The sequence below is a fragment of the Equus przewalskii genome, chromosome 20, assembly GCF_037783145.1.
Source record: "Equus przewalskii isolate Varuska chromosome 20, EquPr2, whole genome shotgun sequence".
NCBI classification, from domain to species: Eukaryota; Metazoa; Chordata; class Mammalia; order Perissodactyla; family Equidae; genus Equus; species Equus przewalskii.
Window position 1 is genome coordinate 41,438,736 of NC_091850.1, and position 15,438 is coordinate 41,454,173.

The 15,438-nt window shown below is 34.2% G+C and overlaps 1 protein-coding gene across 8 annotated transcripts in view; it reads left to right on the top strand.

The window, feature by feature from the left end:
• Positions 1-15,438, top strand: part of CDH18 (cadherin 18) — a 905,084-nt gene that overhangs the window by 681,192 nt on the left and 208,454 nt on the right. For all 8 annotated transcript variants that reach the window (XM_070587164.1, XM_070587159.1, XM_070587166.1 and 5 more), the window contains one exon: positions 12,921-13,040. In XM_070587164.1, coding sequence (XP_070443265.1) covers positions 12,921-13,040 — 120 coding nt within the window. The remainder of the gene's footprint in view (positions 1-12,920; positions 13,041-15,438) is intronic.

A 15,438-nucleotide genomic window follows, 5' to 3' on the forward strand; every position in this document is an offset into this window, starting at 1 on the left:
CTCTTGAGACCCAGTGAGTTTCTCTCAGCTACATTTCATTTCCCACCTTAGTAAATGGGAAATATTTTCTTTCTCCCATACATTGGAGGGGGAGAGCTCTGTGAAGGTCAGTCTAGACCTTTTTCTCCTTCACGAGCTAAATGATCTCTTTAAATCTTCCACTGCTGTGTTACACTGAAGTGCCATGGAATATTGGAAAAGTTGTGCCCCTTCAGAAGGGGACACTGCTCTGGAAGCTTATCACAGCATCACATGTGTATAGCAAGGAACAAACAAACAAACACAAATATAAGAATATGTGATGGCTTTTGTTTTACCCAATTGTTATGCAGCAGTATAAAGTAACACTACTAGGAGAATCTAAATCTGCATCAATAAACAATGTGGAATGTCATGCAGCTATTAAAATTGTATTTACCTAGTTGGCATGGATATGTCCATGACATATTTTTATGTGCAGAAAAAGCTGCATGGTGTTCTGTTTAATATATGCATGACTACATATTAGACCCTGGAATGAGCAGAGATAGAGTTATGGAAAGACACACAAGACACTGTTAAGATTACTTTTTTAAAGGAAATGGCACTAGAGTTGTGTTTATTTTTCTTACTGAGATCATGTTTTACTTCTCTAATGTAAAGTATCCGGTAATATAAATACAATTAACAAATAGAGATTGAATGGGAACTTTTCTCTATTTTCTTTTCAGCAAAGAGATTAAGAACATTGGGTTTGGAATTGCTTTGTAACTAAATTTACACTCTGACTCAGGGTCTGTGTGACTAAAACACCTAATGAGACTGCAACTGACAAATACACAGAGAACATAGTGATTCCAAGCAACGTTTCATAAACCTGTTTCACCAGGTTTAATTTTCAATCTTTAATTGTATATATATTATAACAAAACAACCAGCTTAGTGAGCCCATAGGACCCTACTGTCTGTACTCTGATTCACCTGATCAGGTGCTTTTCATACACTCACCTGTATGTATTGATCCAGAGTAGCATGCGTGCAATATGTTTATGTTTTCTGTATTTTGAATGATCTAGATTATACGTTTAAATAATTTGATCTCAACTTAGAATTAGTTTTGCTATTCATCGAGAGAGAAAGCAGAAACAAACATTGTATGTAGATGAGCCAGAGAACAAGAACTACAAATATAAAATATTCTTATATAACTTTACTGTAAAGTTTTAATTCCAAAACATTCTGTAATAGTCTCGATTGAAAAGAACCGTTGTCAATGCTGATCTACAGCAACTTTGTAGAGGGTAGTGGCTCAGTAGCCTGTGTCCCTGAGGGAAGAGAACTTTTAGCAAAGTAGCACCAGTCCAACCATAACGTGCGGTGTGAGTGAGAAATCAACTTTTGTTGTTTACCGCCCCTGAAATTTAGGGATTGTTTGTTACTGCAACATAACTTAACCTGCTCTTCCTGACATATCTCCCTTTGACATGTCAGAGAGGATATTCCTAAAAGAAACCATAAATATCTCAGAAAGAAATCATAAGGACAAGATAGGGTACCAACAGTGGATAAGAGATTCTGAAAATTCCTGGAGCATTGAAAACTGAATTAATGGAGAAAAAGAGACAAGTCAAATTTATAGCCATAAGCTATATAGGTGAAAATTGTTCTGTGCAAGAAATCCCTTGTAAATCCAAGAACACAGAGAAGGACTTGGGAAAGTCACTAGGGCAAATCGTTAAATTAAAGCTTTCATGACAAGGAAGATTTCTTTAAACCTCTTATGTACATACAAAGAAAATGTGTATTTTTATTCTACCATAAAGGCTTTAATGATTTTTTTTTTCCTAAGGATGGCTCATATGGGGGTATTGGAACACGAAAATGAAGGAGAAAATAGCTTTCAGTAAACCAAAGATCCACTTAAAAAGGGAACAAAAAAGAGTAAAACAACTTTTACCAGTAAGCAAATGTCACAAAGTCCCTTCTGATGCAAATTACTCTTCCTTTTGGGGACATAAGAGTCTTCCACTTGTCTGGCAAGTATACACACCCATCCAGCCAAACTTATTAAGATGTAGCATTCCTATTTAACAGAGAACTTAACTCACTTTCTTTTTTTCGTTTTAATTTTAATTTTTTCAGTTTTACTAGGATATAATTGATAAATAGGAATTGTATATATTTAAGATGTATAACTTGATGCTTTGATATATGTAAACATTGTGAAATGACCCCTATGATCAAGCTTATTAACATATCCATCACCTCACATAGCTACCACTTTCTTTTTTTGAATTTTTGTGCCTGTGTGATGAGAACACTTAAGATCTATCCTCTTAGTAAATTAAGAGGATTTATCCTCTTGGGGAACTCTAGTCACCATACTGTATATTAAATCTCTAGAACTTATTCATCTTGCACAACTGAAATGTTGTAGCTTTGACCAATATCTCCCATTTCTTCCTCCCCCTGCCCCTGGGAGCTACCACTCTACCCTCTACTTTATGAGTTTGAATATTTTAGATTCCACATATAAGTAAGGTAATACAGTATTTGCCTTTTGTGTCTGGCTTATTTTCCTTAGCTTAATATCCTCCAGATTCATCCATGTTGTTGCAAATGGCAGGATTTCCTTCTTATTTTAAGGCTGGATAATATTCCATTATATATGTATCTCACATTTTCTTTGTCTATTCATTCATCTTTTTTTTTCAAGATAAAGGAACAATTCAAAGGACAGGGATTAAAATAAAACTGAACAATCATCTACTACAAAGAAACAGAGAATTCAGATAAAAGAAAATAATTTAAATTACCAATCTACTTTTTTTAAACTGTGAAATCTGAGATTTTATGCATTCATTAAACAAGAGCAGATTGAAATGAAGAATAAAATTTTCAAAGAACAGAAAATAGAATTTTAAAATTAAAGATAAGATACTGAAATTAAAACAAATAATAATCAATGGACTATATAATGTAATGGACATAGCTGAAGACTAAGTTGGTGATCTAAAAGAAGCCAGAGACATCTCACATTATGTAGAACAAAAAGGATGAAATAGAAAAACATATAAGATACATTGACAGACGTGGATGATCAACTGAAAATGTCTTACCTTCATTGTGAAAGAAAAAAGATATTGAACATGAATCTTCAACTTGAAAAAATCTAAATAAACACCAAACGGGAAAATTAATAAATTAACTAATTTTAAAATCTACATCTAGGATTGCCTTGGATAATGAAGAAATAGTAACATGTAAGAATAAAAGAGATACATTTTTAAGGACAAACATTTTTCTATATTATGCTTTTTATGAGAAATGATGGAAATAAGAAGACAATGGCAAACTGTATAAAAATTCTACTTGGATTCCAGCAGAAAGATAATTGATCAAATATTAGACAAAATTAGGATTTTTCAAACATGAAAGGACTGAGAAAACTTCAGACATAGAAAGAGTAGGAAAAATTAAGAACCACTTCTAATAGTGATAATATTATTAACTTTAACAAAATAGTGAGCTATACAGTACGTCTAGAAAGAAGAATATATTGCATATATAAAATGAGTAAAAAATATGCCATACGCACTAAAGAATTCTGAAACGTCATTGATCTTGACACTTTGAACATTCTCATTTTGTTTACAAAAGCTTAGAAATAACGCATTTGCATCTTTTCGAGTTATTCAAGTCACATGAATTAGTTTTGGAGAGAATAATTTCTTATGTAATCAAAGAGTGCTTATTACTTCTTGATTTCTTATAATCTGTGGAATTAAATGAAGATCAACCAAATGAGAAGGAGCAAAGGCTATTTCTTCAGTTTGCTATAGCAAGAGAGTTTACCACCATCACTTGCATTTTGGCGAAGACTTAAAAGCAGGCAGAGGAGTGGGAAGGATTTATAGTGGACAAAAGGGGATTGCTTCCAGGATGGCATGATTGGAAGGACTTCCCAGGATGGACTGGGGAAGCTGTAGGGGAGCTAACTAGAAGCAGAGTGTCTTATGTGATTAGTTAAGGATGCAGATTTTGCTTTATCTTATGGGTCTTAAGTTGGAAATGGGGGAAAAAATCAGGGAAACTGAAAGTTATTAATCAAGTCCTGGCCATTTGGGATTAAATGTTATTGTTTGGCTTCTTGGATTGTTGCTAGTGACCGTGATTTGACTTCCTACAAGTCTGACTTAGAGATAGTAGCCTGGCTCTTGGTCTGTTTTTTGTAGATAGAGTCAGTTTCTTGGGCTGGTTGTTGCAGAATGTGGGTCAGAGTTCTATTTTTATATGGGGTCTTGCTATTGTCCACTGTATATTCAGTCTCTCAAATCAAATCATAGTAAAAGCATAAAAGTAATTTTTTTGTAGAGGAAGAACGTAATATAATGTTGTATACTACAAGGACCTCACGTACATAACTGACAAAAATCAAGGGTGAAAAGCTGTTGAATTATATATATTTCCTCAGAAATCATTAGGGCCCAGTATTTGCTGCCTGAAATTAATGAAGCAAGATATAAGGATTTAATCATTTTATCTATAGTGATAAAAGTAATACTAGCATACTTAAAATTAATAATGTAATTAAAATTGCATGTTCAGGAGTAGTGTTCGGAGGTAATATAAATGCAGTGCATTTTTCATCTTTAATTATGGTGTATTAATGAGTATTTTTCAATTGTGATAGAATCAGAAAATTTATTATAGTGAAAGAACAAGTAGAGGGCAAAGACAAAGTTGCTACATTCAAATAGCGGATCTGGTGGGAGTAGGCTTGGAAGCTAAAAAGATAGGCTTTTAATTTTATATCTGTATTGTTTTATTTTATTTTATTTTTGCTTACGTTAAAATGTATAGACTGTGCTATTATCATATTTTAGAAATCAGTTTTTCCAGGTAACTAGTAAAAAATAAATTGGAATTATTTTCTCAATGATTAAATGTCATTTAGTGTGTGTGTAGTATGTACATATACATATATATTTACATAAACATGGTATATATAATACGTAGTATATATATTATGAATATATATTACTTTATGAAACTCTTCTGAAATATTATTGACAACATTTGTGAGCAAACAAGGACAAAATGTTTCTATCCCTGGTATTCTATTTTAGAGTGGTTATTGTTTCATTGTTTATTTGGTTTTGGTTTTGTTTCTGCTTTTGTTGTTATTGTTGAAGGAAAATTCAGGTGAAATAAGATTTCATTATTCAGGACAATGCTAAATTTGTTAACTTTTATTTTTCAAGTGGGATCTTTCCAAAGAGTGAAAATTAAAGCAATTTATAGATACAAATTCTAATTTTTGATAAGAAACTGATATTAAATCAGCAACAATGGAATGGTCTTAATTACCACATATGCTAAACCAGGAAAATAACCGGTAGAATACTTTAAGAAGTATCGAATGGTTTAACACTATATATCTGTATCTACAGATAGATGGATATCTATACACTATACATATGTATGAATTTTCCTCCATGTTAAAAAAATTCTCTTCTGAAGTCTCATCATTTTATTTTGCAGGCAATGAACAACTCTCCAAACGATATATTTGCCAGATTCCATTTTGTTGAATAATTTCAAGTTATTGAATGTAAAGAACACCTAGATTCTTGTTTAAAAATACTAACTGTATTAGAATCAAGTAAAGAATCTAACCTTTATATTTGGTAATGTATAGTCATTACTCAGAAAAGGGATGAAAGATAGTTAGGAAGAAACCTGTTAATACCTCTGTATGAGACAGAATTTAATCAGGAAAACCAAATCCACTGCCAGTTATAGTTCAATAAAAGGGGCTAAGTATGTGGAACAAATTACAAAAATGATAGGAGAACTGAAAAGCCAAATATTGGACTGTGAGGTAACCAGTGAAGGAGTCTACCATCCCTAAAGCTGGGAAAGTAGTGTTACCTGACCCCAGGAGCTGGGCTTTATTGCATGGACCATGGAAGGGTGGCAACTGAGAGGAAGTTTCAACCACTGAAGAAATGTCTTGACGGCCAGAGACACCACTCAAAGCAGAAAGGGGGAGGGGGGATGAGGGGAGAGACAAAGAAAGAAAGAGAGATGCCTTTTTATTTTTTTCTGTTTTTCAATTTCCTTCTAGCACCTGCCATTGTTCAGTTGATAAGGAACGCTAATCAATGTCAATGGCAGGTGTTAGGTTCCTGCAAACAGAGCAGAACAGGATAGGAAATTAATCTGAGAGCATCATGAAAATGTATTTAGAAGATATATAAGACTGGTGGGAATAAGGTCAGTCCAGTCACTTTTTACTGCAACCTTTGCTCTGCATAAGAGAATTGTGAGCATTGTGTAAGGCTGCAGCAGAGCACAATGGTGTTGTCGGTCTCCAGAGGCTGCTTCCCCTTAAGTATTCTACCACGCACCTTCATTTGACAAAATATATTTACTCACTTGGCCTTTGGCTATGGGGGGTGAAGTATAATGCTGCCTCTCCCCATGCAGAAGCATCTGGACTGCCATTACTTACCACCAAGGAAACACACAAGAAAAGGGGCAGAAGATATTGTAATTATTAAAGTACATTAAACAGGTCATAACTGGGTGGAGCAACAGAATATATGAGAAAGAACGTCACATATCAAAATAGACAGGACCAAGCTGGAATTCTTCCTTTTCCAATTGTCAACTATTTGACCTCTTTGAACCTCAATGCCCCCATGTAAAATGGCATTAAATTTCACTTTCTCAATAGGTTAATCTCATTATTAAATTAAATAGCATATCGCTGAGGGATTCCTACATCATTGGCACTAAATAAACATTATTTCCTTAATCAATTTTCTTCCATTTATGGAATATAATATAAAATTTACTTGAGTAATAGGAAATTTGACATTAGGTAGTTCCATTAAAAGAATCCAATTGAGGGTGCAGAGAAATTAACAATAGCCATAATTTAAAATATACAGTTACAATAGCGGTTTTTGTTTTGGTACCCAGATGTTTCATAAGTATTCTTACAGAGGATCTTTGTTTAAATCCAGTGACTCTTGGGTGAATACTCAAAGCTCTGTGAAATTACACAGTGACTGGAATCCTGTGTTATTGCTCTGTTGGTGAAATTATAGTTCTCCTGTGTGGAATGAAATTTAAGTTGAATCTTGATGACTATTGCTTTTTCACAGTCTCTGGGAAAATCTTCTGAGAATTAAGCCCTAAGAGATTCCTTCAGAGAGATATTCTCTGCCTTCATAAATCTTCAGCTTATTTTTACTCAAAGTTCTTGCTCAACACTGATTCACTTGAGATTTTAACAGAGCTGTGAACCATGACAAGTCATGCATAACGATTTGCAACCTCAGAGAATATTTGCTTGGTATTAAAATGCCTTATTAAATATTTCAAATTGGTCTTTAGAGACTTTTGAGAAAGTCCACTCTGCTTCTCACTGGTATGTAACTTTACAAAATGTGCGCTATTTATAAAGCAGTCATACAAAAGGAAACCAAATGAAAAGAATGACACAGGGCAATCCCCAAAGGAAACACGACTTAAGTTTTATTGTAGAAAAGATATCTTGAAAGCTTTTTTATGTACTTAAATCTTTTCAGATTTGTATAAAACATCAACTGAGAGGCACTAATCCCTAGGATGGGAACAGCTGAGTGTGTGCCATAGGAAATATTTAACAGGAAAATATTGTACACTGAATAGCCAATGAAACTTTAAAATGCAGTGTTTCTTTGGTTATTGTTTTTAATGGAAACAGTTGTAAAAATTAAGAAAGCTTGTATAGCACTTTTTAAAGTTTTCTTTGATTGGAAGCCAATTATATGGGGAAGGGCTGTTGGTTTAATATCTATTGACAAATCCATATAATAATTTCCAGAAAAAATCGGATTCTTATCTTAATATTCTAGTGGAGTAATTGACTTTAAGGCGTCATTTTATATTTTTTAATTTGGAAGTCTAGCTCTGTAGAGGTTAATAATTTTCCCTTTTCTACTACATATGCAGTTAGGGCACATAGCACAAGTAAAGGAATTGAATTGTATAACATGGGAAATTTTTCTCAGACGTAGATGTGTAAACATTGATGTTTTTTTTCACTTAAATTTTTAACCAGGGGTAAAAATTCTTCATTAAAATAACCAATATAACTCATTAATTCACTTAGAAATTCAAACAGATAGATCCCTAGTAGTGCCTACTGTTAAAAAAAAAAAATCAAATACACGAATTTCTACCTAATTAATTTTTCTACTTGTGAAATGAACTTTTTTATTTTATCTCAGTTATGACGTATCTGGCATCAAACAGCATAAGAAATTATCCATCATTTTTTTTCTGGACTTGTAACTTCAAACTCTTTTCAAGATTCAGTTAAAGAACAATTGTAAATTCTGAGCATAAACATCATTTCTTTGCCTCTATAACACACTGTATTCGTTTGCTAGGGCTGCTGTACGAAAGTACCACAAACTAGGTAGCTTAAACAACAGTTTATTGCCTCGCTGTTTCTAAAGCTGGGCGTCTGAGGTCAGGCGGGCAGCAGGGCCAGGCACCCTCTGAAGACACTGGGGAAGGATCTGTTCCGAGCCTCTCCGCTAGCTTCTACTGGTTTACTGGCAATAGTTGACTTCCCTTGGCTTGTAGAAGTGTCACTCCAATCTCTGCCTTCATATTCACATAAATTACTCCCTGTGTGTGTGTGGCTGTCTGTTTCCAGATTTCCCAGTTTTATAAGGACACCAGTCATATTAGAGTAGGGGCCCACACAACTCCAGTATGATCTCATCTTAATAAACTACATCTACAGTGACTCTATTTCCAAATAAGTGTGTCACCTCTTGAAGGACTGGAGTTTAGAACTTTTAACATGTGAACTTGGAGGGAAAACAATTCAACCCATAATACAAACTGTGAAGAGTTCTAATTTTTTGATTATTGATATATGTTTTATGAAAATAAAATATTTTTCTAATATAAAAGAACTTCCCAAAGCACCAGTGGTTCTTATAATTTTCCCATTTGGACTTGAAATAAATGAGAGAGTGAGATAAGTATGTGCACATATTTGTTTTGGCCTGAAACTTCCTTATCAGTTCTTCTCCGTGAGAAATCCTTGAACAATTGAGCAAGGGATTTATTTTCCATCCCTGCTGTTTCTCTCTACCCTTGCTGTATTCCCAGCAGGTTGACTTTTGGTCAGGCTTGCTGTGCATGTATGTGTGCATAACTAGTCAGCAATGAGCGTGTTCCAAGTGGTAGCCTGATCCCTTCAGATGCCACCACCAAGTACAGTGACAGAGGTAATTTGCTGCTCCTCACTTCACACACAAATAGAATTACCCAATACCTGTGAGACCTACTGTGCAGAGATAGGTGTAGCTGTTAATGACCATACTTTTTGACCAAAGAAGAGAGTAATTATATTTTCTTTTTCTGCCCTGAACCCTTTTTCTACTCTGCTCACTTCCCTCTGCTACTTTAAACCATCACTTTGTCAATCAACACCAGTACGCTACCCTTCTTTCTTTTCTTTCTCCTTTTCTCCTTGGTCTCCATTTCACTTGTCACTCTGTTCAGGCATCAAAGCTTTCACTTAACAAGGCTGGATTTTGCAGACACCTCAAGCCAGGCAGAACACTGTTTTTCTTTTGTGTGGTGACACAGCCTATCACCACAAAGGAGGTGTGATCTTCCACTGTCTTTCTCAGCTTGCTCCATGGAATGGTTGCTTGGGGACTCCTTTAAGACATTAAAAACTATTTAGACTTAGTCGTTATTGCGTGGCCAGAGCAAGTTTCAAAACCTTAGGATTTTGTAAGTGAGGTTTCTTAATTGCCTTTATTTTATAGCTTTCTGTACTGTTTTCTCTTTTCTGAATCCCAGTAATCCCTATATGCCCAGTATTATGAGTATTTTTCCTATCAGATCAAAGATTTGACTGATAGAGTTTTATAACGTTCTAGCCGCTATATGGGCTTTTTACAATTTTAGAGCCTGATCTGAGTACCTACTACAGATTTTAATTTTTTCAATTAGGTACCAATGAAAATGCCTCCTAAACCAAGCTGTATTTGTGAATATCTACCGACTGGTATAATCAGAACAATCTGGAGAGATGAATGTTGGGGATGGAACAAGTATTGTGACATCATAGGAAAATCCTTAAAATTCTATAACTTCATTATATTCTATACCTTATTATTTTATAACTTCATATTCTATACTTAGTAGTGGAAGAGATAGCCTACATGTGACTAGCTCTGGAAAGTTTTATCAGGCCAGAAAGTGTAGTGCTATAATGAAAAAACTCATGAGACACACACAAGCCCAGATAAGACTCTCTAAGAATGGACTAGCACTAAGGCAAGAAGACGTTTTTGGTTTTTTTTTAAACTTTTAATTTTAAGATCATCATAGATTCATATGCAGTGGTGAGAAATAATATGGAGAGAGTCCTTGTACCCTTTACCACATATTCCCCACTGGTAACATCTTGCAAAATTATAAAACAATATCATACCCAGGTTATGGAAATGATTTAATCAACCAATCTTATTTGCATTTCCATAGTTTTACTTGTATGTGTATATGTGGGTGTGTCTAGTTCTGTGTAACTTATCACCTGTGTAGGTTCATGTATCCACCACCATAATGGAAATACTGAACAGGTCCACCATCACGAGGATCCCTCATGTTGCCCTTATATATTAACCAAACTCACCTCCCTCTACTTCCTCCTCCCCAACCTCGGGCAGCTCCTAATCTGTCATCCATCTCTAAAATATCATCATTTCAAAAGAGTCAAATAAATGGGATCATACAGTATATGCGGGATTGGCCTTGGGGATGGTCTTTTTTTCCCACTGGGTATAATTCCTGAAGATTCATTCAAGTTGTTGCCTATATCAATAGTCTGGTTTTTCAAATTACTCAGTAGTATTCCATAGTATGAATGTACCATGATTTGTTTAACCACTTTCTCATTGAAGGACATCTGGGTTATTTCCAGTTTGGGGCTGCTACAAATAATGTTTCTGTGAATATTTGTAAACAGGTTTTTATGTGAACATACGTTTTCATTACTTTAATATGAATGCCCAAGGGTACAATTTGTTGGGCTGTATGGGAAATGTGTGTTTTGTTTTATAAGAATCTTCTACACTTATATTTCTATCAGCAGTGTTTGAATGACCTAGTTTCTCAGCATTCTTGCCAGCATTTGGTGTTGCCATCATATTTTATTATCCATAATTAATTTCTTTTAGACTTAGCACAGTCCTTCCCTTCTGAGTATGCATAATTGCTACTCATATTTCTGCTTAGACTCTCAGTGTAAAAATACTCTTTGGAGGTCAGAATCATCATTTGTTATTAAAAATCCATGGACATTTATGATCTACTAACAAGGGTTGTCAGGTGAAGTTGGCTTACTAATTCTATTAAGTTTTCTAGGGTCCCTTGAAGGCACAGACCAAGTTTTGCTTAAAATTGTGTCAGAATTTCAGCATGGAAGTAAAAACTGTGTAGTTGAACAGATATTAGACCCTTAATAGGTGTGTTACACCTAAATCATTAAAGTAATTACTAAAATTAAAAACTGAAAATTGTTAGTACTTCCAGAGTCAAGTGCCAAAATGAATGTAGAATTTCATACAGGCTCACTTGATTGTGGAAATATTTTTGTTTGATACATAACCCAAATTAGTAGGTAGAATTTTTCTAGTTAGCAGAATAAAATATCAAGTATGCACTATTAGATGATTCATCAAGTACATTTCTTGAATAAATGAGAGCTCCACCTCCTAATTCTACAATGAGGTTGTATAGCCCTTAATAGATGGTTGTCATGTTACGCTTAGATTAGTTTTCATTTAGGAATAACCAAAATCTGATAGAGATGTATCTAATTATGCAAATAGTGTTTAAAAGTGGTAAACATAACGAAAACAACATAATAGATCCACTAATTTTACTACCTCAAAATACGGTATTTTGAAGTTTATAAATTACATTTTAATCTTCAAAATCCAGTGTGATAGGCATGTCCTGATACCAATTGTAGACGATAATTATGTCGGTACTGTGTATAAGAGCCTGAAGAAATAAGATCTGAACCTTCGGGATGACTTAGGAGACGCATTAATAGTCCATGTAAGAAATAAGAATGATGAAATCGCTCCACGAATGTTGAAAAATGACTTGAATGTACTATCTTGATGCCACTGATAATTTAACGTCAACTCACCCACCTTCCCACCTAAACACAAACCATCCCGCCACTTTTCTGAATAGTCATGTAGAATGCAATGTGCACCCTCACCGTACTTTTGACTTCACTCCTTAGTTAATACCAGTTTGATTCTTGAGCATCAATCCATCCCAACCCTGATTATGTGATTGTCAAAAAAGCCCCTTCGCCAGCCCGTGGCCCAGTGGTTAAGTTCGCGCACTCCGCTTCAGTGGCCCAGGCTTTCACCAATTTGGATCAAGGGCCCCGACATGGCACCGCTCATTAGGCCATATTGAGGTGGTGTCCCACATGCCACAATTAAAAGGACCCACAACTAAAATATACAACTATATACTTGGGAGATTTGGGAAGAAAAAGCAGAAAAAAAAAAGATTGGCAACAGTTGTTAGCTCAGGTGCCAATCTTTAAAAAAAAGAAAAAGAGCCCCATTCACAATGGTATTAGCACATAAAGAGCCATATTAAAATATCAGAGACCAAAGGTTCTACTTTGGATCCTCATTTGATACAGTTGATGGCAGGAAAAGAAAGCAAGGAATATTTTTGACAGATAAATGTAAGAATTAAATTTAATAGGACACATCCATGATAGCCCTCTGTAGATATTTCAGCATAATCTTTTTCTATGTACAAGTTAATCATGTGCTAAATGCCATCACACACTAAAATTTGTTTTCCTGAATGCACAGGTACCTCTGTTCTACAGGTGACAGCTACTGATGCCGATGACCCTACCTATGGAAATAGCGCTCGGGTGGTTTACAGTATTCTCCAGGGACAACCCTACTTCTCCGTAGATCCCAAAACAGGTTAGTGCATTTACGTATAATTTGTGCGCAGATGCATGCTACGATAAAAGAAAGCCCTATTTTTATTTCCGTGTACATTTCTACATCAGATGTTATTTTAGCACATTTAGAAATGCCTTCACTTTTGTAAAACAATGTGATTGGATAACTGAAGATGAATTAACTGCTTTCCTTCATATTTTGATTATTTATTATTTATACTGCTACTAGTAAAAATCTTTTTATCTTTGCATATTTTTTACATTTAAATAAATGTTCCCTATTTAATACAGAGTGTTACATAATACTTGGTTATGTACTCCAACTATGAAGTATTAGATAAAACGAGATTTTCAAGTGTATTATTTGTTTTGTTTACATATTAATTTTACTTCTTTGCCAAAGAGAGTACATTTTTCCATACTTTATTTGAATTTGATTGTCACAAAAAGTGATATATATATGACATTACGTACATATGACATTACATTACATCGTTGCATTGAGGGAATTCTTTAGCCCTCATGTGTTGTGTTATGTAAAAGAAATTAACTGAAAATAAAGCCAAAGAAATATGAACATTTTTTTCAGGAAAAATATGAATTCTGCTCTCTTTCTTCTCTTTTCTCTGGACAAAACAATCATATCATATTATATTATGTGATGCCAAAATGAAATGAAGGGTACTCAATAATGCATTATAGGATTATGTTACAGCAGCATAATCTAAAAACCACAAAAAGCTCATGGCCGCATTAAGAAACAGTTTGTTAATAAAAACTTGGCTAAATATAAACCCGTTTTTAATGAAGCCAAATGTTCAGTAAGAAATGTCTCAAGTTTTATGAATAATTTCAAAGATATACGTATCATGAGACATAGATGAAGCAGAGAGAGATCCAGGATGTTCCAGCATCTCCCTACATCCTCTGGTCATGTTAGATACACTCTGAATCAGGTTAACATGTGGGATCTTCAAGTAAAGGGCACAGTAACATAACTAACACAAAATAGAGCCGTGTTTAGTCATAAACATCTCTTTATAATCATGTAAATACATAGCATACAACACATTTTTCGGGGAACCTTGATCCATAAGTGTATAGATTCCAGGTTTGTTAACCATTATCTTAGGCAATCAGGTACATCCACCTGAAAAGATGCTCTAAACAGCATACTCCCAATACCTAATACCACCAGATTGTTTACTAGGAGTGTTGTCATCATGTTTACAAGAAGATTTGACCAGATGACTTACCTTCTTTCTTTGCCTGGTGTGCTTCAACACATAAGTACACTGGGTAAGAATAGATCTCAGACATGCTGCAAAACCTTTGAATTTCCATAATTTAAGAAGAAAACAATGAAGAATGTATATAGATATGTAAATGAAGAATATACACATATACATACATATCCATATCTTATATACACTATAAGTATAATATAAATGATCATACATAATTAAATGAAGTAAAAAACAGAACTTGGGAGATAAAAATAAATAATATAATGTGACTTAAAATAAGTATGAGATATGCAAATTCTTTTAGTGCCAAGATATTATTAAATATTTAGAAGTAAAAATGTTTATTAACCAAATAATCAAGGTTATGGGACAAAAATGTTCATACATACCTGTACACATTATTGCTCTGGTAGGAGGGTTTAGAATTATTTGTCAATCTTAAAACAATGTTTGATCTTAGTATTGCTTATTTTGTTCTTTTTTCCCAATAACCGTGGTGGTTTTGTAAGTGAAAGAAGTATATTTTTCCCTTTAAATATGCATCTCCCTAGAGGAAAGAAACAAGGACGCTATGTTCCAATTACCTTGTTTAAGATCACACACGCACATACGTGAGCATGCGTGCACACACATGTACGCATGTGCAGACACACATGGCTTTAGTCCATTCACTGTCGCTTTACATGGCCAAATGTTTATTTATAAATAAATATTATATTTACTTAATAGAGTATTGCTGAGTTACAGGCATATTAAAGAGATTTATTAAAAATTTCCATACACTTGTTGAACTTGTTAAAAAACAATTACCAATTCTGCATCTGTGTGTGTTGGGGTGAATGTTTGCATGTGTTTGAGTGCGTGTGGGTGTGTGTTTGTGTGTCTATGTGTGTATGCACTTTGAATAGATAAAGCAGGCCACCGAGGATGAGATTTGACTAGTGTTGGACTCTGCTGTAGTGTGTGCTTTAGTGAAGAAAATATATTAGTAACATAATAGTCAAACAAAATTGCATTTGGTTATACATATTTATTATAGGTCAATTAAGTACTTCATTAAACAACAAAATTTTATCTGGAACATAAATAAACTGCAATTGGAATACTGCTCTATGAAATTTTCTTTCTCTTACAAGTCTTTGCTCCTTTCGTTAAGTGAAATGATTTATT